Source organism: Macaca mulatta, chromosome 12, assembly GCF_049350105.2.
Source record: "Macaca mulatta isolate MMU2019108-1 chromosome 12, T2T-MMU8v2.0, whole genome shotgun sequence".
In the NCBI taxonomy this organism is placed as follows: domain Eukaryota; kingdom Metazoa; phylum Chordata; class Mammalia; order Primates; family Cercopithecidae; genus Macaca; species Macaca mulatta.
This window is the reverse complement of record NC_133417.1, coordinates 113,447,937-113,473,766: the sequence shown is the minus strand read 5'-3', so window position 1 is coordinate 113,473,766 and position 25,830 is coordinate 113,447,937. Positions and strand designations below refer to the sequence as shown.

General features: G+C 41.3%; 1 protein-coding gene across 3 annotated transcripts; it reads left to right on the top strand.

Moving 5' to 3' along the window:
* The first annotated feature begins 1,542 nt into the window (after positions 1–1,542).
* Positions 1,543–25,798, top strand: C12H2orf80 (chromosome 12 C2orf80 homolog). 3 transcript variants are annotated; one of them, XM_028831050.2, is made up of 9 exons: positions 1,543–1,616; positions 4,591–4,686; positions 6,598–6,679; positions 8,566–8,648; positions 10,651–10,738; positions 11,140–11,211; positions 19,208–19,295; positions 20,256–20,374; positions 25,329–25,798. In XM_028831050.2, the coding sequence occupies exons 2-9, from the start codon at positions 4,646–4,648 to the stop codon at positions 25,335–25,337; spliced, it is 582 nt and encodes a 193-aa protein (XP_028686883.1). In that variant the 5' UTR covers positions 1,543–1,616; positions 4,591–4,645; the 3' UTR covers positions 25,338–25,798. The 3 variants fall into 3 exon arrangements, with proteins under 3 accessions (XP_028686883.1, XP_014966306.2, XP_014966304.2); XM_015110820.3 differs by having other exon boundaries at positions 4,557–4,686; XM_015110818.3 differs by having other exon boundaries at positions 1,543–1,620; positions 4,557–4,686.
* The last annotated feature ends 32 nt before the right edge of the window (positions 25,799–25,830 follow it).

Here is a 25,830-nt window from a genome sequence, read left to right as displayed (position 1 = left end):
CAAAATAACCAAGAAAATTATTTACTAACCCAATTGGAGAGAATAAAAGGTCATGCTTCAAAAGTTACCATTGCTTTGTTGTCTAAGAACAAGTTTTACTTTAAAAATAAAATGACAAGCCAGGCGCGGTGCCTCATGCCTATAATCGCAGCACTTTGGGAGGCCAAAGCAGATCGCTTGAGGTCAGGAGTTTAAGACCAGCCTGGCCAACATGGCGAAACCCTGTCTCTACTAAAAATACAAAAATTAGCTGTATGTGGTGGCACACGCCTGTAATCCCAGCTACTCAAGAGGCTGAGGCATGAGAATCACTTGAACCCAGGAGACGGAGGTTGCTGTGAGCTGAGATTGCACCACTGCACTCCAGCCTGGACAACAAGAGCAAAACTCCAGCTCAAAAAATAAATGAATAAATAAATAAATAGTAAACAGTCACAGTAGAGGAGAGACTGAATTATTTTTTAATTTTCTCTATAGAGAATACTATGAAATCTTGGTCCTATTAAGAGATAATCAAAGAGTATGTAAACAAAAAAGGAATTTTAGAGTATGTTAGGCAGTTAGCAATCATGAAAATATTAATACTGATTTTTTGTTTATGGTATTTTTCAACTCTTTAAAAAATTTGTAACTTGTGATTAATAGTTCTATATAAACATTCAATTTTGTATTAGTTTCATATTTACAATTCTGCATTGTTTTTATTAAACAGGGTCCCCATAATGTATAAACTTCAGGCTCACCAAACCCAGAAGTGTCTAGGTACAACATAAACTCAATATGGAGTGAACAACTAGTTTAGAAAATTCCAAATCTATGGTTTTTTCAGTGTCTTCCATAATGCGACCTCAGGTAATCAACTGACTTACTTGGCCAGTGGAAAGGAGTGGAAATAAAGATTAAGAGGTATCAACAACAGACACCCAGCTGTAGATGGCCAGAAGAACAAACTCTGCCCCCAGTCTAGTGGTATAGAGGAGACACAGACAGAAACCATTAGCAAGCTTTAAGCAAGGGAGCAAGTGTTTAAGACAAGGAGGCAGGTGTGTGGGCAGGGATCTCATTTATCATTAGAAAGATGGTGATGGTTTGAACCCAGGTGATGTTTCTTCAGGATTGCCACTGTTTTGTGTTGACATTCACCAAGTAGAATGATCTTTGCGTCATTGGGTACTTTGGGGCACCCTAAGTATGTAGGAGTCAGAGTTTTACTAGCTTCCCCAGCAATCCTTGCTTAGTCAATTGATTCCTATGTCTGCAGCCAAATGCTATAAAAAACTCCAGGGGAGGTAAACTCCTCCCATCCTCCTGGCTTTTCAATTAATCATTTAGATGGGAAACACAAGCCTACTCAGGTAAAAAGACACGTGAACTTCAGGCCAGGATCACAATCCTGTCCCAAATATATGACTTTTCATCCTCCCTCAACCCTTAATGGGGGTGGGCGTGGGGGAGTGTATTTTTAAAAACAAATGATTTTAATTCATTCACCGTTTCCTAGCAACCAGGAAAAAGCATGTTATCCTGATGTCTGTGAGCACCAGTCTGAGACGCGCGGATGCTCCAGCATGCCTCCAGAAGCAGAGAAAGAACAAAAGCACTGGAATAGGTCTCCGGTTGGTGAGCAATTCTCAAAGGGGAATTTGTTAAGAGCAGGCACCTAATAGAATAGCCCAAGAGACCTAATAGAATAGCCCAAGAGATTGCAGGGGTGCAGCAGGGAACCTGCATGGAATGTGCAGATATTCTCCAGGAAATGATATTCCTATAGAATCTGGGGGCTCTGACTTCTAGGGAATTGTTTCAATGAAACAGTTAAAGCCTGAGACAGCTGACATCTTTCCAGTACCTCTTTTGTGTGTGCTTTCAGCCACACACAAAACACACAGCGGTCTTGTTTTCTTTAGAGCTCTATAGTCAGAGAAGAGGGGTAACTGGCAGAATTCAAATCTAGCTGAATCAGAGTCTGTGCAAATGGCCTTCTTTAAACCAGGCGTAGCTACTAAATGCCTATAAATCACTCACTTCTACAGCTGTAAGGAATCTCTCCAATCATGCAATGCTTTTTTTTACAGAGGAAGAAATGAAGAAACATAGAGAGGCAAATTAATTTGTTCAAGGTGCACAGCTAGTTGGTGGCCTCACAGGGTCTTCTGAGCTACAGCTTAGTGGTTTGGGAGTGGGATATACTCATATTTTAAAGATCGAAACCTTTGCATATTATACTATATTGAATGGCGGTGGTGGGGGGCAGGGGATGGGGAGGATGAGGGATGATCTAAGAGGAAGCTGTCACAACAACCGAGCAACGCAAATATTATAACTTGTAAGTCTGAAACTCAAAGGGCTTGCTCAGAATTACAAGACAAGAATGGATTAAAGCACATGCTAAGTGTGCCTTAGTCCCCTTCAAGGAATTGAGATAGGCCAAATAGTCTAGCAACAAATGTTTTTCCAAATTATTGAATCAGAAGAATTTTAATGCATGCCAGACTTTATAGAGTTACAGAATGTTGGGGTAACAAGTGCTCTAGGCAATGTTAGCCAGGCCCATCTTTTTAGGATAATACCTGAGGCTGGGAAGCAGAAGATGCACAGCCACGTCAACGAGTGTGGCTTTCCTGGGTCCAGTGCTCTTTCTTCTCTAGGCAATGGGGCCACCTCTATGGCTTGCTGCATTCTCTCCCCGTTGACTCTGTAGGGGGCAATATTATTGTCTTGATACTTAATCAATTTCCTGTGAAATGCTCTTACTTTCTTCCCACTTTCATCTTATCCACATCCCGTTCACTCCCCAAAAACTGAAGCAGATGTAGCAGCAGCAAGAATGATCCAAAATGGCCGGGCACGGTGGCTCATGCCTGTAATCCCAGCACTTTGGGAGGCCGAGGCGGGTGGATCACAAGGTCAAGAGATGGAGACCATCCTGGCCAATGTGGTGACACCACTCTGTCTCTACTAAAAATACAAAAAAATTAGCTGGGCATGGTGGCATGCACCTGTAATCCCAGCTACTTGGGAGGATGAGGCAGGAGAATCGCTTGAACCCAGGAGGCGTAGGTTACAGTGAACCGAAATTGTGCCACTGCACTCCAGCCTGGCAACAGAGTGAGACTCTGTCTCAAAAAAAAAAAAAAAAAAAAAAAAAAATTTATCCAAAATAACGAAGGTGGACTAGGGAATACTTTATTTAGATCAGCGCCATCCTGTTTGCTCTTTGCTTACTGTTAGTAGAGCTGAATCAAGTGAAGCTTATATGGTACCATTTTTTAAAAAACCGTGTCTAAAGTTTGTTTTCCAATCATCTTTAGAGTAGTGATTTAAATACACGTACAATTTTAAAAGTACAAAGGGTAGTATAATAAACACCCATAGGTTTAGAATTCTGGAGTCAATAACTACTAACATTTTGTTATATTTGAGTATTGGGGTTCCTCAGAGAAATTGAACTGACAGGATGTGTGTGGATACACACACACACACACACACACGGTGCAGTATAGGCTTAACCATCTCTTTTGCTCAAATATTTTGATTTTAAGGAATTGGTTGACATGATTGTGGGGTCTTGGCCAGTCCAAAATCTGATAGAGGAGGCCAGCTGCCTGCAGACTCAGGGAAGAGTTGCAGTTTGAATCCAAAGGCTACCTACTGGCAGATTCCTTCTTGCATGGGGGAGGTCAGTCTTTTGTTCTATGAAGGCTTTTGACTGATTGGACAAGGCTCACTCAGATAGAGGGCAATCTGCTTTCAAAATCCACTGAATTAAATGATAATCTCATCAAAAAACACCAGAAACATCCGGGATAATGTCTGAACAACTATTTGGTCATAGTGGCCCAACCATAAAATAAATTTAAAAATAAATAAAACATCACAGATAGTGGCCCAACCATAAAATAAATTTAATAATAAATAAAACATCACAGATAGATACCCTATTTATACCTCTCCCTGAGTACCCCATTCAACAGTGATGATTTTCTACAGACTCCTTTTTGATGACTTCAGACCTCTTTTGACCCCATCACCTGATCTTCAATTTCTGGTTCAGTGCAGGGGTGGGAATTGAAGACATATTTCCCATAACCACATTTTCTTCCAAGGACCTCCTGGCCATAGGAGGGTATAGATGGAGTCTATGGAAAACTGCATTATGAACCACTGAGCCAGGGTGAACTCACTGGGAGTTATGCTCACAGAAAAACCCAAACGCATTTAGATCTAGATGGATCACATCCATCTAGTTTGGATGGTTCTGCCCGAATAGTCTCATCAGCTATTACACAAACCATTTTGGTTTTACTTGCTAGATTATTGCAAGGAAGAGTAAATTAAGTAAATAAGTGCTGGAAAAATTTGGAAGGAATAAAAGGTATCAAATAAATACAAAGTACAGTGCATGAGCCTCCAGGCAGCTTTTTGACCTCGAATCTGCTGAATAAGAGGCCTGAATGAGGTGCTCCCTCGGATCCCTTCCAGAGCCTAGGACTCCATGACTGGTATTTGGAGTGATAGCATCCCTAACTCAAATTCTCTCTGATTTGCTGCTGTAGCCTCTAGGCTCAGAGAAGCTGGGTCTTCCCACAGGATCTCAAGTGTACTGTTAGCTGCAGATACCTGCTCAGCTGGCTAAGCCTTTAACATGGAAAGAAGGCTCATAAAGAAGGAAATGAAAAAGCTCTTGTAAGTATGATTGAGAATAACTTTCATTTATGACACTTGGCATTCAGTGGATTTCATGTCATAGATGGCTTGGGTATTGGCAGCGGGTAAAAATCAAAGGAAGAATCTATTTCTGCATGGTAGGAGAAAACCAGAGGGTGATCTGGCCTCTCTCGGTCTCCTGCCAGGGAGGCCTCACATGTGGTGCAAGGCAGGATGCTGAAACTTTTGGGAGGATGTTTCTGCTGGCAGCCTGCACATTCAAGGCATCTGCGTTCTAGAGCCTGAGAGCTGAGCCTATGTCCCAGTCAGCCTGTGTAGGCAGGATGCACCGTTGAAAGGGTCTGCCTCTGCTGGTAAAAGGTATACGAGAGATTCCTGAAAGGGCCCAGCATCTGAATTGCAGCCTCCTGCTCTGCCTCTTTTATTGTCAGCCTTATTGACTAAGAAATTCATCTCCTTTTTCTTGACATCTGACCATTTTTAAAACAAACACAGAAAACATCAAGTTTCCTTCGAAAGAAATGTTTTCCTCCCATGGTAGTTTTTTTTTGACTTGTACTTAACGAATGTTGGTGAAAGATCACAAACCATATAAAAAGAAAAAAGAAAGATTATGTTCTATCTCATATGTGTTATAGACACAACAGTAATACCCTTTTCATAAAAAAGCTATCACCATCCCCATCAAATATCTTTTCTTGGCCTTCTAAGATAATTTTAACAAGCCCTTAAGAAATACTAGAAGAAACTATGAATTTACATATATGTACATATATACATGTATACACATATGTGAATTCATATATAGTACACGTGCACACATATATGTGTATGCACATGTATGTGAATTCATATTCATCTCTTGCTTTTAAGCGGAGATTATATTGGCATCAGACTTCAGGAAAATGAATTTGACCCAAAAGGAAGAAGGGAACTTACCTTTCTAGATTATATGGTAAAGAAAGGCACACTGATGCGAGTCATATTTGTGTTATATGTTAGAGACCAATAGAATAATAAAGAACAAACCATGATCAGGAATGCCAACTCTTCCACATATCTCATCCAAAGATTTGGAATTTCAAAAGTGATATAAATACAAGTTTATATCCAAAGAATACATTTAGGCTACTTTAAAGTATCCTGAAATTTCAGTAGAAATTTAAGAATTTTTATCAATCTAGTTAAGCTTAGTGACTCAGAAGAAAAGATTTTAGAAGCCAGAAATAAACTTATTCTCCACCTTACGTAAAATTGTGAGATGTGCCGAAATCAACCTGGGAGATGCCATAGTCCTTCTTTTCCTGCACGCATTTCCTCTCTCTGACATTCCCAGGGTAGCACCTCTCTCTCTTCTCTCCTCATGGTGCTTATTTTACCTTCTTTTCTTAAAAGTCACTGTTAGGAAAGGATCTGCTAAGGATAAACTAAAGTGGAATCACTAATAAGTTTTCATGCACTCCTCCTCCTAAGGGTATTTGCATTCTAAAGAGAAAAAACCTTATGGAAAAGAATACTTACCTACAGAATTTTATGTATCTGGAATTTATCAACTTTGGACATGCTGCTTGAATTTAACATGGGAAGCAAATGATTATTTTAAACAGTGTGTCTCAATCCTTTTGGTCTTGTAAAACCATTTCTGTGTGTGGGTATTTGGCATATTATTTACTTTCCTGTAAGTTCTGTTCCAGTTGAGTTTAATTTTTAGATAAATGTTATTTCAGCTAATTATGGTTAGACATTTTAAACTGCAGCACTGTAGAATTACCATGTAAACCAGAACTGAATATTAACTCAGCTACCAGAGTATCAGCAACTTCTGTTGTATTTTGGTGGAGGAGGGAGGGATGGGGAAAAAAAAAGCCTTTTTCTGCAGACTGAGCCTGTGTCACTTCAATGGTTCAATGCTGCTCTCTTGCTTTTAAGGGGAGATTATATTGGCATCAGACTTCGGGAAAATGAATTTGACCCAAAAGGAAGAAGGCAACTCACCTCTCTAGATGATATGGTAAAGAAAGGCATGCTGATGCGAGTCATATTTGTGTTATATGTGTATTAAAGAGACAGAAAAAGGATCTAATTTATACAATAAACAAGGCTAATATTGACACCCATCCCCCAAATGTCCTCTTCCTCATCTTCTCCTCACCCTGAGATTGTTCATATGGTCATTTCAACCCACTAACCAGAAAGCAAAAAGAGAATGAGAAAATAAAAATCATGAGAGTTATTTGCTATTAGGAAAGAAGATTAAAAAGCAAAATCAATGCAAGGCAAAATGTTACATCCGTGGAGTTAAGAGTTTGATAAAATTAGCTATCACGTAGTTCTCAAAATAATTTCTTTACCATTTGCATCAGTGGGGGAAAACCAAATAAATTAAGTAACCCTAAAAATCCTTGGTGTTATTTATTTTGAAACCCAGACTCAGGATCTGAAAGTTCACATCACAGAAATTAAGGAAGAAACCATATAAAGATCTAACTCAAAAGAAATCAGCACACCCTGTTTTTCCACTGCCCATTTACTATCCTTGCACTAATAAAAAAGACTCTGTCCCTCCACTCCCCTCTCTTCTTCTCTGACTAAAGTAGAGTCAGTCTCACTGGCTTTCAAAACTACCCTGGAGCTAAGGAAACAGTTAAGCCTTATTCTCTCTGTACACATATTAAACAGATAAATTAAGTAGATTAGAGCAGTGCTTCTCAAACTTTAATGAGGTCATATTACAAGGCTGTTTTGATTCAGGAGGTGAAATGGGGTGGGCCCACGGCCTAGGAATTTGCATTTCAAATGAGCAAACAGGTGATGCCAAGGCGTCAAACCTCGGATCAGGTTGCAACAACTGGTCATGGTCCCATTCTTCCTGTTTATTTATTCATTTAGGTTCCCTGTTCAGTTTGGTTCAGTCCCTGGAAGAAATAACTCCACTGTTTAAAAATGTTAAAACTTAAGAACGCCTCTACAATAATTAAAAACAAAACCAATCTTCCCTTTTCTGTGTGTGGGGACTGAAAGGAGAGAAGGAATATTTTGATAGACAAATGGTAAATATGCTTACTGAACAGGAACTCTTAGGAATTACTAGGAAAAGGTGGTCACTAGGATAAAAATGAGCCTCTGCATTGGTTCTCAGCTTTTTACTGTGTGTGCGTGTAAAACTCTCAGCAAGTCACTTACTCAGGTCTATCCCGCTCCCCGCCTGCCCCATCCTTGCTTCATTATAGTTCCTCTACCTGTGATTTCCTTCCCCATCTGTAGACATTCTCATCCCACAAGCCCCAGCTTCAATGAAGCTTTCGTCTCTGAAGCTTCTTGGGATTCTAGCTATCTCTCCAGGTAGACATAAAATGGCCCATCCTTCCAAATTCTCACCACACTGCCCCTGCAGCCCTGGAAGCACATTTCTTACATTCTACTCAGGGAACCAGAAATTGTTCCCTGCAGCCCTGGTCCCCCAGCCTTACCTTTTTCTATTTTAAAATTTAGGGAAACTGAGGCCCAGAGAGCATCAGTTACTCACCTAAGGATATTCCATGAATTTTTGGCAATACCTAGATTTGAGCCCAGATTTTCTGATTCCAAGTTTATAATTCTTCACTGATCTCTCCTTTCGTTTCCAAATCACAGAAATCAGATAACTGCTCTAGTGGGAAATAAATGTAATGTCTGAAGATCCCAAAATATTTCTGACTGATTCATCCCTGTGAGGTGAGGTCTGAGAAAAAAAAAAAAAAATCTGTCTGAGCATCAGGTTATTAAAGCTAATGATCCTTCCCATTTTGGACATGACAGACTAGAATAGGCTTAGCAGTACCATTGCCATTGGGTCCAGAGAGTACTTCAGCCAATGTCTAAGCCTGTTTCTTTGCTTTCTGTGCTTCTTGCTCCCAGGCACACTATGACTTGGCCATCAGTGTTGCTTTGCAATGGCTGCATCCCTCAGAAGACTTAACTTGGTTGGAGTGGGAGGAACTGTAAGTTGAAATAGGTTTGTTGCTTTCCTCTTTAATTTGTGCCTATGATTAACGATTGAGGAAGTTCCAGCCCTAACATCTTCCATCATGAGGCACTCTGCTTTGAAAACACTACAGGGTGAATATCCCCTTCAACGAGACACCTGAGGAACCTCCACAGTTGCCAACTTGAAGAAGTTACATGTTTCCATGTTTTGCATCTCTACCAATTGACTTCTGTGAGATAAAAGACTTTCTTGCACAGAATGTTGTATCTTAAGGGGCCAGGTGCGGTGGCTCATGCCTGTAATCCCAGCACTCTGGGAGGCCGAGGCAGACTCATTACTTGACGCCAGGAGTTCAATACCAGCCTGGCCAATATGGTAAAACCTCGTCTCTATTAAAAATACAAAACTTGGCCGGGCGCGGTGGCTCAAGCCTGTAATCCCAGCACTTTGGGAGGCCGAGACGGGCGGATCACGAGGTCAGGAGATCGAGACCATCCTGGCTAACACGGTGAAACCCCGTCTCTACTAAAAAATACAAAAAACTAGCCGGGCGAGGTGGCGGGCGCCTGTAGTCCCAGCTACTCGGGAGGCTGAGGCAGGAGAATGGCGGAAACCCGGGAGGCGGAGCTTGCAGTGAGCCGAGATCGCGCCACTGCACTCCAGCCTGGGTGACAGAGCCAGACTCCGTCTCAAAAAAAAAAAAAAAAAAAAAAAAAAATACAAAACTTTGCCCAGCATGGTGGTGCACACCTGTACTCAGGAGGCTGAGGCAGGAGAGCAGAATCACTTGAACCCAGGAGGCGGAGGTTGCAGTGAGCCAAGATTGTGCCACTGCACTCCAGCCTGGGCAACAGAGTGAGACTCCATCTCAAAAATAAAGAATGCTCTGTGTTAGAAACATGACTGCTTTACTGTGTACATGCCATAATTTCAAACAGTCAGTTCTACGGTTAAAGGCTGTAATCTTTTCCTAAGGACTACCAAACACAAATTCTTAAGCATTTAGGCAGATATGTATCTCAGCTGAGCTATTTGAAGCGCAGAATAATTTTCTTTCTGGGATTACTGGCATTTTCTGTCGTGTGTAGGGAGTGTACAGGCAGATTCACTCAATTGGTAAGAACACAGAACTAATGAGGACAGGATCAAATCGCTTATTCCAGAGGCCTGTTATTTTTTTTTCTACTCAATGGCTCTGGACTACACACTTGATCCTAGAGAGATGTAACAGGGTTTAGCTGCAATGAGCAGAAAATCCAATTTGAACAGCCTTAAGCAAAAAAAGGTGGGGAGTAGATTTTATTGCCCTTGAATCTGAAAAGTCCACGGGTAGGACTGTGTTAGGCATGGTTTAATTCAAAACTCAAACAATGTCATATGGATCTACCTCTTGACTCCATTTCCTCAGGGTGAACATCATTTCTAGTTTCAGCCTATTTCATTATCAGAGTAAGGGTGGAGATATATGTATACACACACACACACACACACACACATATATATATATTTTTTTTTCATCACATAATTGTGTCTCAGTGGCTGTTACCTGACTTGTCTAGGGTTGGACAGTGGCAGTGCAGGGGAGGTAGAATACACTGACAGCTCAGTCCACAGTGTATTTTTCACCTTTGGAATCTAGGGGTGTAGTGGGCTCCCCTAGAAGCATATAGGCTTACAGTGGGGTTAGGTAGTTCCCCCAAAGCAAATTGCCACAAGAACGGGAAAGGATAATGGTTCACAAAACCGTAAACATCCCCCACAGTGGCCAGTCTGCCAGTCTTTGACTGCTGTGAAGACATGGATAGATGAGGCCAAATTCATCACCATTATTGGAAGGTTAAAAATTCAAAGTTTGGATTTCACCGATGGAGGAACAATCACATCAGTTTTATTAAGATAAATAAGCGGATAGCACACAGCCATTGCAGATTACTTATCGATTATCATCACAACCTCAGCAGGCATCAAAAAGAACAAGAATAAATCCTCCACTTGTATTTCCTATTCCCCATTAGGAAAATGCCATTCCGTGGCAGACCCATGTATCCAAATCGTAGAGAACGAGAAGCTATGATTTTATCATCTTATGCTGGAATCTTAATGGTAAGGAAAAGAATATCATTTGCCTATATGAATATTTCACATCTACTCTGAGCATTTTTACAGTAATGAATATTTACATTATTTTTCAACCAATGTTTCTAAATGTTTAGGAGTTACTAATAGTAAATGCTTCATTTTTTAACGTAATAAAAAGACTAACTTCTAAACTGTATATGAGAACATTTATTTAAGAGGCAAAGAAAAAAGAAAAGAATGAGAGACATAACTAATTGGTATCTGGAAAACTGATTCTTCCATTGATCAGAAGTTATTTACTGTATTTAGTACTTATGATACCCAAGCACAGTTTTAGACATGCTGGAGCTATACTAGCTTTGTGTTGTAATAAAAGAAAAGCCATGGTATGATCATACTTTGTTAATGCTGTTGTTGTTTAACAGAACAGTATCCCGATTGAGGAAGTCTTTAGAATTTATGGGGCTGATTCTTCTGCCAGTTCTGGTACCATCAAGGTAAGGGTGACCCGGGATTGTCAATATAAGGGATTTTTAGAGAGAATTTATTTAGTGTATAAATGTATAATGTCGTATTTTCAGACATCAATTACGAAGTAACAGTTTTGCATCAAAATGTACAAAACCAGACATAATCATTTCTTACCTGAATAACATGTTTATGAAATGCCTTTCATATGTAAAAGACCACGCAGTAATAACAAATGTGTCTCATGTAAGGCTGAGAAGCGTCAGCAAAGAGGCAGCAAAGAGAGTACCAGGCTTGGGGGCCGAATTTTATTCTGCTGTGGTTTTGGTTTTTTTTGAGATGGAGTCTTGCTCTGTCACCCAGGATGGAGTGTAGTGGCGCGATCTCGGCTCACTGCAAGCTCCGCCTCCCGGGTTCACGCCATTCTCCTGCCTCCGCCTCCCGAGTAGCTGGGACTACAGGCGCCCATCACCATGCCCGGTTAATTTTTTGTATTTTTAGTAGAGACGGGCTTTCACCGCATTAGCCAGGATGGTCTCCATCTCCTGACCTCATGATCCACCCGCCTCAACCGCCCAAAGTATTGGGATTACAGGCGTGAGCCACCGCTCCCAGCCAACACTACTTTTATTAAAGACGGGTATCACTACTGGTCTCAAATTCCTGGGACCCAGTAATCCTCGAAATCCTGGCCTCAGCCTCCTAAGTAGCTGCACTGCAGGTGTGAGCTCCACTCCCAGCTCCTCCCATGAAACTACTTTGAAATCATTAGCAGTAGAAGCAGCAGTGACCTGGGAGTTCAGAAACCTGGGTTTGAGTTCTTACTCCACGACTATGAAACCCTAGATGCATCCCTTTCCTCCTTTGGGCCTCCATATGACTGATCTTAAAAAAAAAAAAAAAGGTGTTCTGATTAATGTTTAAGACCACTTCCATTTTTGACACTTGTAAATGTATGAACATTAAGTAAACATTTAAATATGAACTGCTATTTAGAGGTGAACTACTGATCCCTTCACCTTCGGATACCTCTAGAAGAGGGAAGAGGGAAGAGGAAAAGGAAGGTGGGGTGGTGAAGGCCATGCAGTGGGAAGGAGGAAGGGGGAGAACCAACGCCCTCATGCCCAGGTCTTCTGCTCACACTGTGGCTTTCCCCGCCCCCACCTGGATTCAGAAGGGAGGGCAGGGCAGGGGCAGGGCCGGGCCACAGGAATGCCTGCCTCCCTTGCTCTTTTACTGCAGATCATTGTGCAAGCACTGGGGTCATGTAGAGTTCAAGAGCCCACCAGGTCCACCTTAGGAGTCAAGTGTTTACATCAAAACCAAACTTCCTATCACCTTAATCCATATGTAACCTGACTGCAGTCCTGAGACTCAAATGCCCTTGATGATTGTGAAAATCAGAACTTTCTCTCTGATCCCTCTCGTTTCAACTCACTTCATTCATTCACTCATTCATTCATTCATTCATCTGTTCATTCAGTATAATTGTAGGTGCAGGGGACACAGTGGTGAGCAAGTCAGACAAGGTAACTTTTTAAGAACTTTTTTTGTAGGCAGGGCGCAATGGTTCACGCCTGTAATCGCAGCACTTTGGGAGGCCAAGGTGGGTGGATCACATGAGGTCAGGAGTTTGAGACCAGCCTGGCCAACATGGTGAAACCCCAACTCTACTAAAAATACAAAAAATTTGCCGGGTGTGATGGTGGTCGCCTGTAATCCCAACTACCGGGGAGGCTGAGGCAGGAGAATCTCTTGAACCCAGAAGACGGAGGTTGTGGTGAGCTGAGATCACGCCACTCCACTCCAGCGTAGGCAACAAGAGCGGAAACTCTGTCTCAAAAATAATAATAATAAAAAAATATTTTAGGGATGGGGTCTCCCTATGTTCCACAGGCTGGTCTTGAACTCCTGGGCTCAAGCAATCCTCCCACCTTGGCCTCCCCTAGTGCTGGGATTACAGGCATGCACCACCACACCCAGCCAAGATTACTTTTCCTATAGATCTTATATCCTATATTGGAGCTTACCTTGTCTGACATATAAGCCACCCCAGGCCTGACCCTCCTCAGAGATCAAGATGTTGGTTTTCAAAGAAAGCCCAGCTCTCTGTGTTCCTTGGATAGCCAAGCAAATCATACTGCTTCATTCCTGCTTGCCTTTTTCTGCAGCTTTCTCCCTTCTAGGCTGCCCTTTCTCCTTTTCCCCTACCCCTCAGCACATATACCTGCAAGCGTGAGCCCCAAACCCTTCTGTTTCAGTCACTGTTTTCTTCCTGTCATCTTCTGGTACCTGGGAAAGGTCTAGAAAGGTATCAGCACATCTGACTGGTTGGTCCCAACTCACATGACCGAAAGATTAATATGGAAAATCACATCCTCGAGAGGATGGCACTGTGGACCCCTCCAGGCTTGGCTGGGTTATCATTCAAGAAGGTTTGCAAACATGGGTGTCTGAGTAGCTCAGACAAATCAGGTTCATTTAAAGTTGCTAGAAGGCCAGGCGTGGTAGCTCACACCTGTAATCCCAGCACTTTGGGAGGCAGAGGTGGTTCGATCACCTGAGGTCAGGAGTTCGAGACCAGCCTGGCCAACATGGTGAAACTCTACCTCTACTAAAAACACAAAAAATCAGCGGGACGTGGTGGTGCATGTCTGTAATCCCAGCTACTTGGGAGGCTGAGGCAGGAGAATCCCTTGATCCTGGGAGGCAGAGGTTGCAGGGAGCCCAGATTGTGCCACTGCATTCTAGTCCGAGAAACAGAGCAAAACTCCGTCTCATAAAGAAATAAATAAATAAAGGTGCTAGAAGGGGAAGACAGACCATGTAGAGGTGGACCAACCAATCTCTACCTATCCATCTGATCACTCATTTATTCATTAAAGAGCCCTTGTTCAGCACCTTCTCTGTTCAGTGACACATAGTCCCATTCTCACAACCAGTGACAATAACCAGCTCAGAACAGAGAGAGATAATATTGTCACAGGGGCTGACTTTTCTTTAAAGCCTTGTATTTGTTTTTTGTCTTAGTTTTTGTTTGTTTGTTTGCTGTTTTTTTCTTGAGACAGAGTTTCCCTATTGTTGCCCAGGCTGGAGTGCAATGGCGCAATCTTGGCTCACTGCAACCTACGCCTCCCGGGTTCAAGTGATTCTCTGCCTCAGCCTCCTGAGTAGCTGGGATTACAGGCGTGCGTTACCATGCCTGGCTAATTTTGTATTTTTAGTAGAGATGGGGTTTCGCCATGTTGGTCAGGCTGTTCTCGAACTCCTGATCTCAGGTGATCCACCCGCCTCAACCTCCCAAAGTGCTGGGATTACAGGCGTGAGCTACTGCACCTGGCTGCTTGTATTTGTTTATTGCTATGTGATGTGAATAATGGCTCGATTTTATATACACGCACACACACACAAACATACTATATATACATACATGTGTGTATATATATAATTGAGCCATTGATTACTATACTACGATATATGTATACATATCTGTATATATGTATACATATGTGTATATGTATATATAATATACAGATATGTATACATATGTATATATACTATATGTATATGTAGTATATATATAGATGTTATCCGAGAGGCAGATTGTGTAATGTTAAGCACTAGGATTCCAAAGCCTGGCCTCCTGGGTTTGAATCCCAGCTCCACAGTTACAAGCAGAATAATTCTGGGCAAATGTTCTAACCTCTCTAATTCTCAATTTCATTTGTAAAAACAGGGACGCAAAGATGGGGTTGTTGTGGGAATGAAGTAAGTTAGAATCAGTGAAGCCCTTAGTGTTTGGCACATGGTAACCTCCAAATAATAGCTTTAATTAAAGTTCTGGTACTCAGGGAATGGAGGTCTGGGGCTGTCCTGTGCACTGTGGGATGTTTCACAGCATCCTTGGCCTCTACCCATTAGATGCAAGTAGCTTCTCGCCAGTTGTGACAATTAAAAATGTCAGCCCGGTGCCATGGCTCACGCCTGTAATCCCAACACTTTGGGAGGCCGAGGCGGGTGTATCACTTGAGGTCAGGAGTTCAAGACTAGCCTGGCCAACATGGTGAAACCCCGTCTCTACTAAAAATACAAAAATTAGCCGGGTGTGGTAGTGGGTGCCTGTAATCCCAGCTACTCAGGAGGCTGAGGCAGGAGAATTGCTTGAACCCAAGAGGCAGAGATTGCAGTGAGTGGAGATAGTGCCACTGCACTCCAGCTTGGGCAACAGAGGGAGACTCCATCTCAAAAAAAAGAAAAGTCTCTAGACTTTGCCAAATGTCCCCAGGGAGGCAAAATCACATGAGATTGAGAGCTACTGCTCTAAATATTCAAAAATTAAATAGCTAATCAAGTATCCACGTGTATTATTAACACAATGTGAACTTTGCCTCTTTTGGACAACCAGTTATCACAGAGGGTGTAATTTGAGTTACCAATACGAGAGCCTAAGAGTCTGAGGATCTGCCCCGTGAGCCTCACAGGCTCCCCACTTCCAGAACGCCAGTTCAGGCCTTACTCTTGGAGCTACACATCAGCTGCACTCAGGGACTTTTGCCACGTCTTGAATTAGGAATTAGCAGAACCTCTCAATAGGAATGTAGCATTTCAAAGACTGAATTGTAAGGCTATTTTAAGAATCTTTTGGAATTTAACATAATTTCAAAAAATGGTTTTAACTAGAAAGAGGAGTTTAAAAAAAAAAAAAAAGATATTGCCAGAGATGATTCTTTAATTGTTACATATATCTGAATGATTCCTTCCGATAAAATGTCTCCTAAGCAACAGCTAAAATCTTTCCCAACCAAAAGCTTAAAACTCTGTTGAATACTAATAAGATTATGTAGAATTTCCTGCAACTGGAATTGGCCACATGACACAATATGGGTACTGTGCTAGGCTTGATGACTTTCTCCGGGAGTATGTGCTGCCACCTGATGGTAGAAAGGCGTCATAGGCGCGGGATTGCTCCCCAACTCATGTTCTACCTCCTGAGAGGGAGCGGATTTTGCTGTAGGGAGCTTTTTTCTGCTGAGGATTCTGGACTCCTAGAAAAAATTCAACTAAAGGCGTTATGCAAGTGAGGGTTATTGACAACTAGCCCCGGATAAATATAAAATGTCTTACTCTTTTTTTTTTGAGACAGAGTCTCACTCTGTCACCCAGGCTGGAGTGCAGTGGTGCCATCTTGCCTCACTGCAACCTCCGTCCCCCGGGTTCAAGTGATTCTCCTGCCTCAGCCTCCTGAGTAGCTGGAATTACAGGTGCGCGCCACTGTGCACTGCTAATTTTTAAAAAATTTTTAGTAGAGAGGTTTTGCCATGTTGTCAGGGCTGGTGTTGAACTCCTTACCTCAAGTGATCCACCCACCTTGGCCTCCCAAAGAACTGGGATTACAGGCTGAGCCACCGCACCCAACCGTGTTTTATTCGATTTTAACCTGAAGAAAAGAGAACATAAATCTTCCTTCAACAAATCAAACAAAAATAAAAATATTCTTCAGCTCCATTTGATGGAGAAAGAGAGAGACAGAGAGAGTGGAAATGAGCACATCAGAGAGAGAAAAGAGACAAAGGCAGGTGGTCAGACAGCACTAGAACCTCTGCTTCCCTTCTCTCTTCATGAAGCCCGACCCCAGCGTCTGACTGGCTATCATTTGAGTCCATCTGACTGGCTATCATTCGAGTCCATCCTAACTGACATCCAAGTCCAGAGCATGTCACAGGCAAACAGAATGATGTCCAGTCCCAGCTTTGTCACTTGCTAGCTGTGTGTCTTCAGATAAGTTATTTCTCTCCAAGTCCCAGTTTCACCATATGTAAATAGGCATGTCTAAACAGGCATGATTATACTTCCCCAAACACACCTGATCACTCTGAGGACTCATCAAGATCGCACGTATCGAGTACACGATGGTGGCACCAGGGGACCTTCCATTTTAGTGCTGTTATTTCCAAGTTCACCCCCACTCGGATGGCCAGCCTCCTTCCTCCTGACAGCAGCCTGGTCCCTTCGTGATAGGCCTGGGCTTCCACTCTCTCACACTTACTCCAGTAATTTGCCAAGCATCTTCTCTTTTTGGAGGATGCTGACTCAGACTGAATTGTGCAGAAATTTTAAAATGTTTTCATGATAAGGGGAGGGACCTATGTTTTAAATAAAAGTTCAACATTGACAGATCTTAATCATGAGGAATTGGCTGGATGCAGTACCTGTAATCCCAGCCCTTTAAGAGGCTGAGGCAGGAGAATTACTTGAGCCCAGGAGTTCGAGACCAACCTAGGCAATGTGGCAAAAACCTGTCTCTATCAAAAAATACAAAAGTTTGCTAGGTGTGGTGTTGTGTGTCTACAGTCCCTGCTTCTTGGGAGGTTGAGATGAGAGGATCATTTGAGCCTGGGAGGTGGAGGCTGCCGGGAGCCAAGATCTCGCCACTGCACTCTAGCCTGGGTGACAGGGTGAGACCCTGTCTCAAAAATAATAATAATAGTAAACGAGGGATTAAAAACACACTTTCAATATTAATTGTGTCCAAATGAACACTTAACAATATATATTTAAAGGACAAAGACCAAGCAAACCAACAAATCCAAGTGTGTAAAATGGAACAGTATCAACAGCTTTAAAGCTCTCTGCATACCCTCTCCTGTCTCATACCCTTCCTTTCGCCCTAGGTTACCACTATTTTGAATTATGTGTTGATTACTATATTTTACCTCTTTATAGTTTTACCACATATGCATCTCTAATCTATATATTGTTTAAGTTTGCACAACTTTTTGAGTTTTTATAAATAGAATATTAGCAAATGTGTCATTTAATGGTTTTCTTTTTTCATTCAACATTATGTTTGAGAAACTTATTAATACTGCTGCACTAACATAGCTATAGTGTCTTTTCACTACATACAGTATTCCACTCTAGGAATATACCACAATGTTGTCATCTATTTTTCCATTTCAGGCACTTGAGTTTTTTTTTTTTTTTGAGATGAAGTTTTACTCTTGTTGCCCCGGCTAGAGTGCAGCGATGCCATCTCGGCTCACTGCAACCTCTGTCTCCTGGGTTCAAGCAATTCTCCTGCCTCATCTTCCCGAGTAGCTAGAATTACAGGCATCCGCCACCACACTCACTTAATTTTTTTGTATTTTTAGTGGAGATGGGGTTTTGCCATGTTGGCCAGGCTGGTCTTGAACTCCTGACCTCAGATGATTCACCCGCCTCAGCCTCCCAAAGAGCTGGGATTACAGGCATGACCTACCACGCCTGGCCGAGTTATTTCTTGCAAAAGCAAAAAGCGTTGCACAGCAAAAGAGTTTCTGTGTGGTATATGCCTAGGAATGAAATTGCTAAGCCGTGGGTATAAGCATCTTCAACTCTCTACATAAAGCTAAATTGCTTTCCAAAATGGTTGTGCCAATTCTATTTCTACCAGCAATGCAGGTTATCTACATTGGCTTTTTCAGTTTTGTCAGTCTGTTAAGTGTATTATGGTATTTCACTGTGGTTTAAATTTGCATTCCCCTGATTACCAATGGACAACTATTCACATGTTTCTTCTTCTGTAAAGTGCCTGTTAAAGACTTTTGGCCAGATGAGTGAACCAACATTTCTGCATTAGGTGGGCAGGGGGAGCTCTGCCAGCAAGGGAGAGTGGGAATGGGAGGACATCAGGAGACATTTCTCAGAAGCGGTGACATTTGAGTTACATGGTAAAAGAGAGGTAGGTGCCTCTGGGCAGAAAAGGAGGAAATGGCTATAAAGGGAACTATGTGAAGAGTATCTGTGTGTGACAGGGCATTCTAGGCAATGGGAACCAAGTACAGGAACAAAAGGCCACGTGTGCAAGTTTATGTTCATATGCTTCACACGCCCCATCAATGGACTGTGAGTACTGTCCAATGGACAGTACTCAAGAATTGGACTCAAGGATGCAGAGTTGATTAAACAGGCCAAACGCTGTAACTAGCAGGTGTTCGTGCCACAAAGGATGGACAGATTTTAAAAGTAGGACTGTTTTCCTTTCAGGTTCCCCAAGTTTCATGTCTCCGCCTCTCCTTGCACCCCTTTGCCATGTTAACAGCACCCAAAGCAGCAGAATACGCCCGCAAACAGAGTAAGCCTGGTTACTTTCATCTGCTTAGAGGAATGTAAGTAAAACTAGGAGATTAGGAAATAGCCTCACCAGGTAAGGTCAAAATTGTCATGGGAATTCGATTTCTGTGTCTGGTTGAATTTGAAAGAACGAGGGGCTCTTAGGGCTTAATTTCCCTCCATTACTGAAATCAAGGAAGTCTTATTTCTCAGATGCTTTGGTAATGGGAGCAAAGCACTCCAGAAGCAAAGGATCTAAAACTGTGGGCGGGCTGGACAGGGTAGCTCACACTGGTAATCCCAGTGTTTGGGAGGCCGGGCTGGAAGGATCTCTTGTGTGCCCAGAAGTTTGAGACCAGCTTGGGAAACTTAGTGAAACTTCATCCCTACAAAAATAAACCGGGCACAGTGGCTCATGCCTGTGATCCTGTAATCCCAGCACTTTGGGAGGCCGAGGTGGGCGGATCACTTGAGGGTAGGAGTTTGAGACCAGCCTGGCCAACAGGTGAAACCCCATCTCTACTAAAAATACAAAAATTAGCTGGGCGTGGTGGCGGGCGCCTGTAATCCCAGCTACTCTGGAGGCTGAGGCAAGATAATCTCTTGAACCTGGGAGGCAGAGGTTGCAGTGAGCTGAGATTGCGCCATTGCACTCCAGCCTGGGCAACAAGAATGAAACTCCATCTCAAAAATAAATAAATAAATAAATAAATAAATAAATAAATAAATAAAATAGCTGGCCATGGTGGCACGCTCCTCTAGTCCCACCTACTCAGGAGGCTGAGGTGGGAGGGTTGTTAGAGCCCAGGAGGTGGAGGCTGCAATGAGTCTTGATGAAACCACTGCACTCCAGCCCGGGCAGCACAGCGAGACCTTATCTCAAAAATAATTAATTAATGAAATTAAATTAAATGAAACTGTGGACGTACACATTTTTTAAAAAAGTTTTATATATAGATATGGTTACTACATCTGTCTGTAGGTGTCAAGTCAAGAAAGGGAACAACAAATAAAAATGCCACCAGCAGCTCTACAAAGGAAGCAAATGCCACGGAATGGAAATCATCACAAAGGTTTTCAGACACACAGCCAAAGAACAAAGTAGGTGTGAAATTGTAAATTGGACCAAACTGATACCAGCTATTTTGGGAGTACTTTCCTGATAGCGTGGTTAAAAGTTTAGCCTTTGGAGTCAGATGCTCTGGGTCTGCGCCATTGCACTCCAGCCTGGGCAACAAGAGCGAAACTCCATCTCAAAAATAAATAAATAAATAAATTAAATAGCTGGCCGTGGTGGCACGCTCCTCTAGTCCCACCTACTCAGGAGGCTGAGGTGGTGCCTCTAGAGCCCACTGCTTACCAGCGGTGTGACAGCAGGCAAGCTAAACTCTCTGTGCCTTAGTTTCCTCCTCTGCAAAACAGGAAGAATAATGATACCTACCTCTTAAGGTTGTTGGGGTGATTAACCGAGATTATTCATGGTAAAAGTTTAGAACAGTGCTTAGCACGGAGTAAACCCCAAATAAATACTAGCCATTATTATCTTTTCAGCATTTGAAAAATACTATCCACAAGTTAATTGGCTGTTACTCTGTTGATGCAAATAATACGTTGAGGAGAAAGTTTGTATTAATATCTGTATCCAAAATGTTCCTATTCTTGATTCCTCTCTCAGTAATAATAATTTTCTTTTTTCCTGCTTAATGTCTCCCCTGCTCCTGCCCATCTGATTCCCGATTTTTATGTGGCAGAATTCAGAGAATGGTCAGAGACGGACAGGGCTGGAAAGAAAGGAGACAGGAAGGAGGGCTCTTTGTTCTTCCAGCTCTGGGCTCTCAGCTGTCACGTGCAACGTGAAAAGAAAATTTCAGAAGTCAGAGAGACTTCTCTGATTAAAAGAATAAAAGCTGAGAGGGGAGAAAATCAGAAAAGTGGTACAGGGTGGGTGTCTGGGATATTTTAGAGTTTTGTTGAATGGGAAATGTTAGATATGCTGGAAGGCTGTAAGGTAGAAAGGGGGAAGGGAACTTTGAGAACTGATATGCTGACTTATGATTGGGTTTGCATCAGGAAACAAGTGACAATTGAAATTTATTTTTATTTAGTTTGGCTGTTGTGCCATCCATTTTTAAACTGAATCTCTGAATAGACTGGACTACATGAGGCTTAGGATTTATTCAGATTTCAGAGGCAAACTATCTTCTCTGTCCCTTATATCTGATTAATTATAAATGTAACCTTATCATAGCAACTGCTTTAGCAACTGACTGAATTCTTTGGTCATATCAGGGTTTTAATAAATGTTATTCTGATAACAGAACAACTGCACTATTTGGAAACTGTCACCATATTCAATTTTCTTTCAAACGTATTTGCTATAATAAGATTTGAAGGTATTAGATTTTTTTTCTTTTCTTTTTCTTTTTTTTTTCCTTTTTTTTTTCCTTTTTGAGACAGTCTCGCTGTGTCACCCAGGTTGGAGTGCAATGGCACAATCTCAGCTCACTGCAACCTCCACTTCCCGAGTTCAAGTGATTCTCCTGCCTCAGCCTCCCGAGTAGCTGGGATTACAGGCATGCCCCACCACATATGGCTAATTTTTGTATGTTCAGTAGAGGCGGGGTTTCACCACGTTGTCCAGGCTGGTCTCAAACTCCTGCCTCAGCCCCCAAAAGTGCTGGGATTACAGGCATTAGCCACTGTGCCCGGCCGAAGGTATTAGACTTTCTAGAACCATAGCTTTGTTTCTGAAGAATTTTTTGAAGAATTTGAAAAATGAGGTCATTTTTTATATGTGTTTGGAAGCAGCAAGTTTTAGAGAGCAAAACAAAGGAACAATGAAAAAAACAGTAACAACTCCAGAAATCACACACACACACACACACACACACACAATCTAGACTTCAAACTTAATCACACACACAAAAAGATCTCTGAAATAGGGGTTTACAGAAAACCCCCAAAGCCTCATCAATGGACCCTATGTAAGGAAAACCTACCCCTAAACATTACTCATTGGTATCTTATTTTTAAATATAATTTTGTTCCATATATGTTTTCTTCCACAACCACTGAAGATTGCTGGATTCTTGATGGAAGCATATCTTTTATTTCCTTAGTATTTCTCACACGTATATGAAGTACTTTGCAGGCAGCAGAGATTCAGTAACTATTTTTATTTAGTGAATTGGCAGTAGGTAGTAAGTGAAGAGTCCTTAGGTGATGGTTCTCAAATCTCTGTACCCTGTCTATAGTATCAAAGGCTCAGTTCTGGGGACCAGACCTTTCTATAGGCTGACTGATGCTTGCGAGCCCAGGAGTGTCAAAAGAAAAAACGCCCATGTTTTAGTAGGGCCCCAGGCCCTGAGATGAATCCCTTCCAGAAAGGCCCTTTCTTAACAATCAAACGACAAAAAACCCTTTGTGTTTTTTCTTTCACACTTTATTATTTGTGCATTTTAGGCATTTTTTCAAACTCTTGGGTAATGTATCTTTTAAACTAGTTTTAAAAATTTTAATAGTGATACATGCTTATAAGTAAAATTTTCAAGCCATACAGAAAATATAAAATGAAAAGCAAAAGAACTCCTTCTTCTTCACACCCCTTTCCCACTTTTCAGAAATAATCACTGTTAATATTTCTTGTGACATTTAAATATTTGCTACACATATACATATAAATATACATATATGTATGTCTCACTGGTTTTTTAGAATTCTTTCAATATTAAAGGAATAAATATTTTATTAAATGGATGAAAAACATGCTTTCACACCTTGGTATTTGAAGAATATTTTCATTTTAAATACTTGAGCTTAATATTTTTCCTTTTTGGCTTGTAGATATTATATGTCTTTTAGCTAAAGAACAATTTTTTTAACCTCAAGATAAAACAATGCCTCATTCAGAATTTTTTATTTATTTCCAGCCACCGAATTTCTTCATAGAGTAAGAGAAAATAGGAAATTATTTTTTAAAAAAATCTTGGCCAGGTACAATGGCTCATGCCTGTAATTCCAGCACTTTGGGAGGCCAAGGCAGGCAGATTACTTGAGGTCAGGAGTTCAAGACCAGCCTGAACAACAAGGCAAACCCCATCCCTACTAAAAATACAAAAATTAGCTGGGTATGGTGATGCACACCTATAATCCCAGCTACTAGGGAAGCTGAGGCATGAGAATTGCTTGAACCCTGGTGGCAGAGGTTGTAATAGCTGAGATTGCACCAGTGCACTCCAGCCTGGGCAACAGAGCGAGACTCTGTCTCAAAACAAACAAACAAACAAACAAAACCCTCAGTGTTCTGGGAAACAGTTTGTTTTTTTTTTTTTTTTGAGATGAAGTCTTGCTCTGTTGCCCAGGCTGGAGTGCAGTGATGTGATCTCGGCTCACTGCAACCTCTGCTTCCCAGGTTTAAGCAATTCTCCTGTCTCAGTCTCCTGAGTAGCTGGGATTACAGGTGTGCAAACACCATGCCTGGCTAGTTTTTGTATTTTTAGTAAAGACAGGGTTTCACTATGTTGGTCAGGCTGGTCTCGAACTCCTGACCTCGTGGATCCACCCACCTCGGCCTCCCAAAGTACTGCAATTACAGGTGTGAGCCACCGTGCCCAGCTAGGGAACAGTTTTAAAGATTTTTTTTTTAATTGCATTGTCCTGGGAAAGCGTCAGTAGTGGGCACATTACTAGGAAATAAATTTGGAATGAACAGGACCATACCAAAGAGCTAGAATATAGCACACTTCTTGAATCCAGGCTACCCACTTAATAACTTGAGTGAGTTACCTAATCTCTCTGTGCTTTAGTTTTTCATCTCTTTAAAAAGTCATGATAGTACCTACCTCATAGGGTTGCTACAAGCACTAAATAAGTTTTATGTGTAAAGGCTTAGAAAAGTGTCAGGACAAGCCGGGCGTGGTGGCTTATGCCTGTAATCCCAGCACTTTGGGAAGCCGAGGCGGGTGGATCACGAGGTCAGGAGATCGAGACCATCCTGGCTAACACGGTGAAACCCTGTCTCTACGAAAAAATACAAAAAATTAGCAGGGCGTGGTGGCGCCTGTAGTACCAGCTACTCGGGAGGCTGAGGCAGGAGAATGGCATGAACCCGGGAGGCGGAGCTTGCAGTGAGCCAAGATCATGCCACTGCACTCCAGCCTGGGTGACAGAGCAAGACTCTGTCTCTCAAAAAATAAAAAGAAAAGAAAAGAAAAGTGTCAGGACAGTGGCAAGCAATAATATAATCACTCTCTTTATCACCACTCATGAAAAATTCATGCTATCGTGGAAAGAAATGAGACATAGAGAGAGGACAATTTAAATTTAAATCCAAAGCAATACATCAGAAATTCAAAATAGTATCCTACAAGCATAATACGTAACTGCTAAAAGGCCAAAAACTGATTTGCTTTGGGTAGTACTGGTTAAGAGAAGTATAACTTTTAACGTGAAAATAACTTCAAACTTAGAGAAAATTTGCAAGAATAATATACAAAAAACCCACATATTCCTTTTATGCAGAGTCACAAATTGTTAATGTTTTGTTCTATTAGCTTTATTATGTTCTGTCTTTGTCTCTCTGTATATAGATAAAGATATATAATTTTTTTTCTGAGCCATTAGAAGTTATATATACTCTACCACTTTACCCTATGTCCCTAGGTGTGTATTTCTTAAGAACAAAGTCATTCTCTTAAATAACCACAGAATAGTTATCAACTTCAGAATATCTATTATTGGTACTTTTATTTAATCTACTCTCTATACACCAATTTTGTCAATTGACCCAGTAATGTTCTTTTTAAGCTTTTTTTTTGCTTCTGTATAAGATCCTGTATGGGATCACATATTGTATTTAGTTGGGAAATATAACTCAATTTCCAAATATATCAGAATAATTCTACGAAAATTCCTTTGTAATTACATTAATCTAATCTATCTTTGTCAGTAAGTTAGTATCTGATATTTGACCTTAACTTCCTATAGACTTAAAGCTAATGTTTGTATCCATGTTAAATTGATGTGCTTGATACCAAAATCATCTTTTATTCTGCAGGTCACTTAGAAAATTGGAATTGTACCATGGAACTTCATAATAGATTCTCTGGGAGCAGATGAGAAGCATCATCTTAAAACCACAGCTTTTGCCAGTACATTTTTCTTTACAACTAGTTTTTGATATAACTGCATTGAAGTGTTATTTTTGATGTTGAGCTTTCTTCTTTTAGAAGCATATTACATGGCTACATTTTGTTAAAAAAAAAAAAGTATGATCTTATGCTACTTCATTGTGACTGGCAGACTGCTGGAGAATTCAGAGAGTATATAGTATTTCTGTATTAGAGCAAGCTGGCTTTGTAGCATATTTTACAAATGTGTGGCATTAAATATTGCACAGAGATGGAGTGGGAGGCAGATTTTCAAAGAGTTAATCCAAAATAAAATTAATCTGTCATTGATTGCCTTTACTGTGTTCTCATATGAAAAAATGTTTAAAACTCATTTCAATAAAGCATTAAAAGAAAACTGAATACAGGCTTTCTCTCAGTAGACTATAA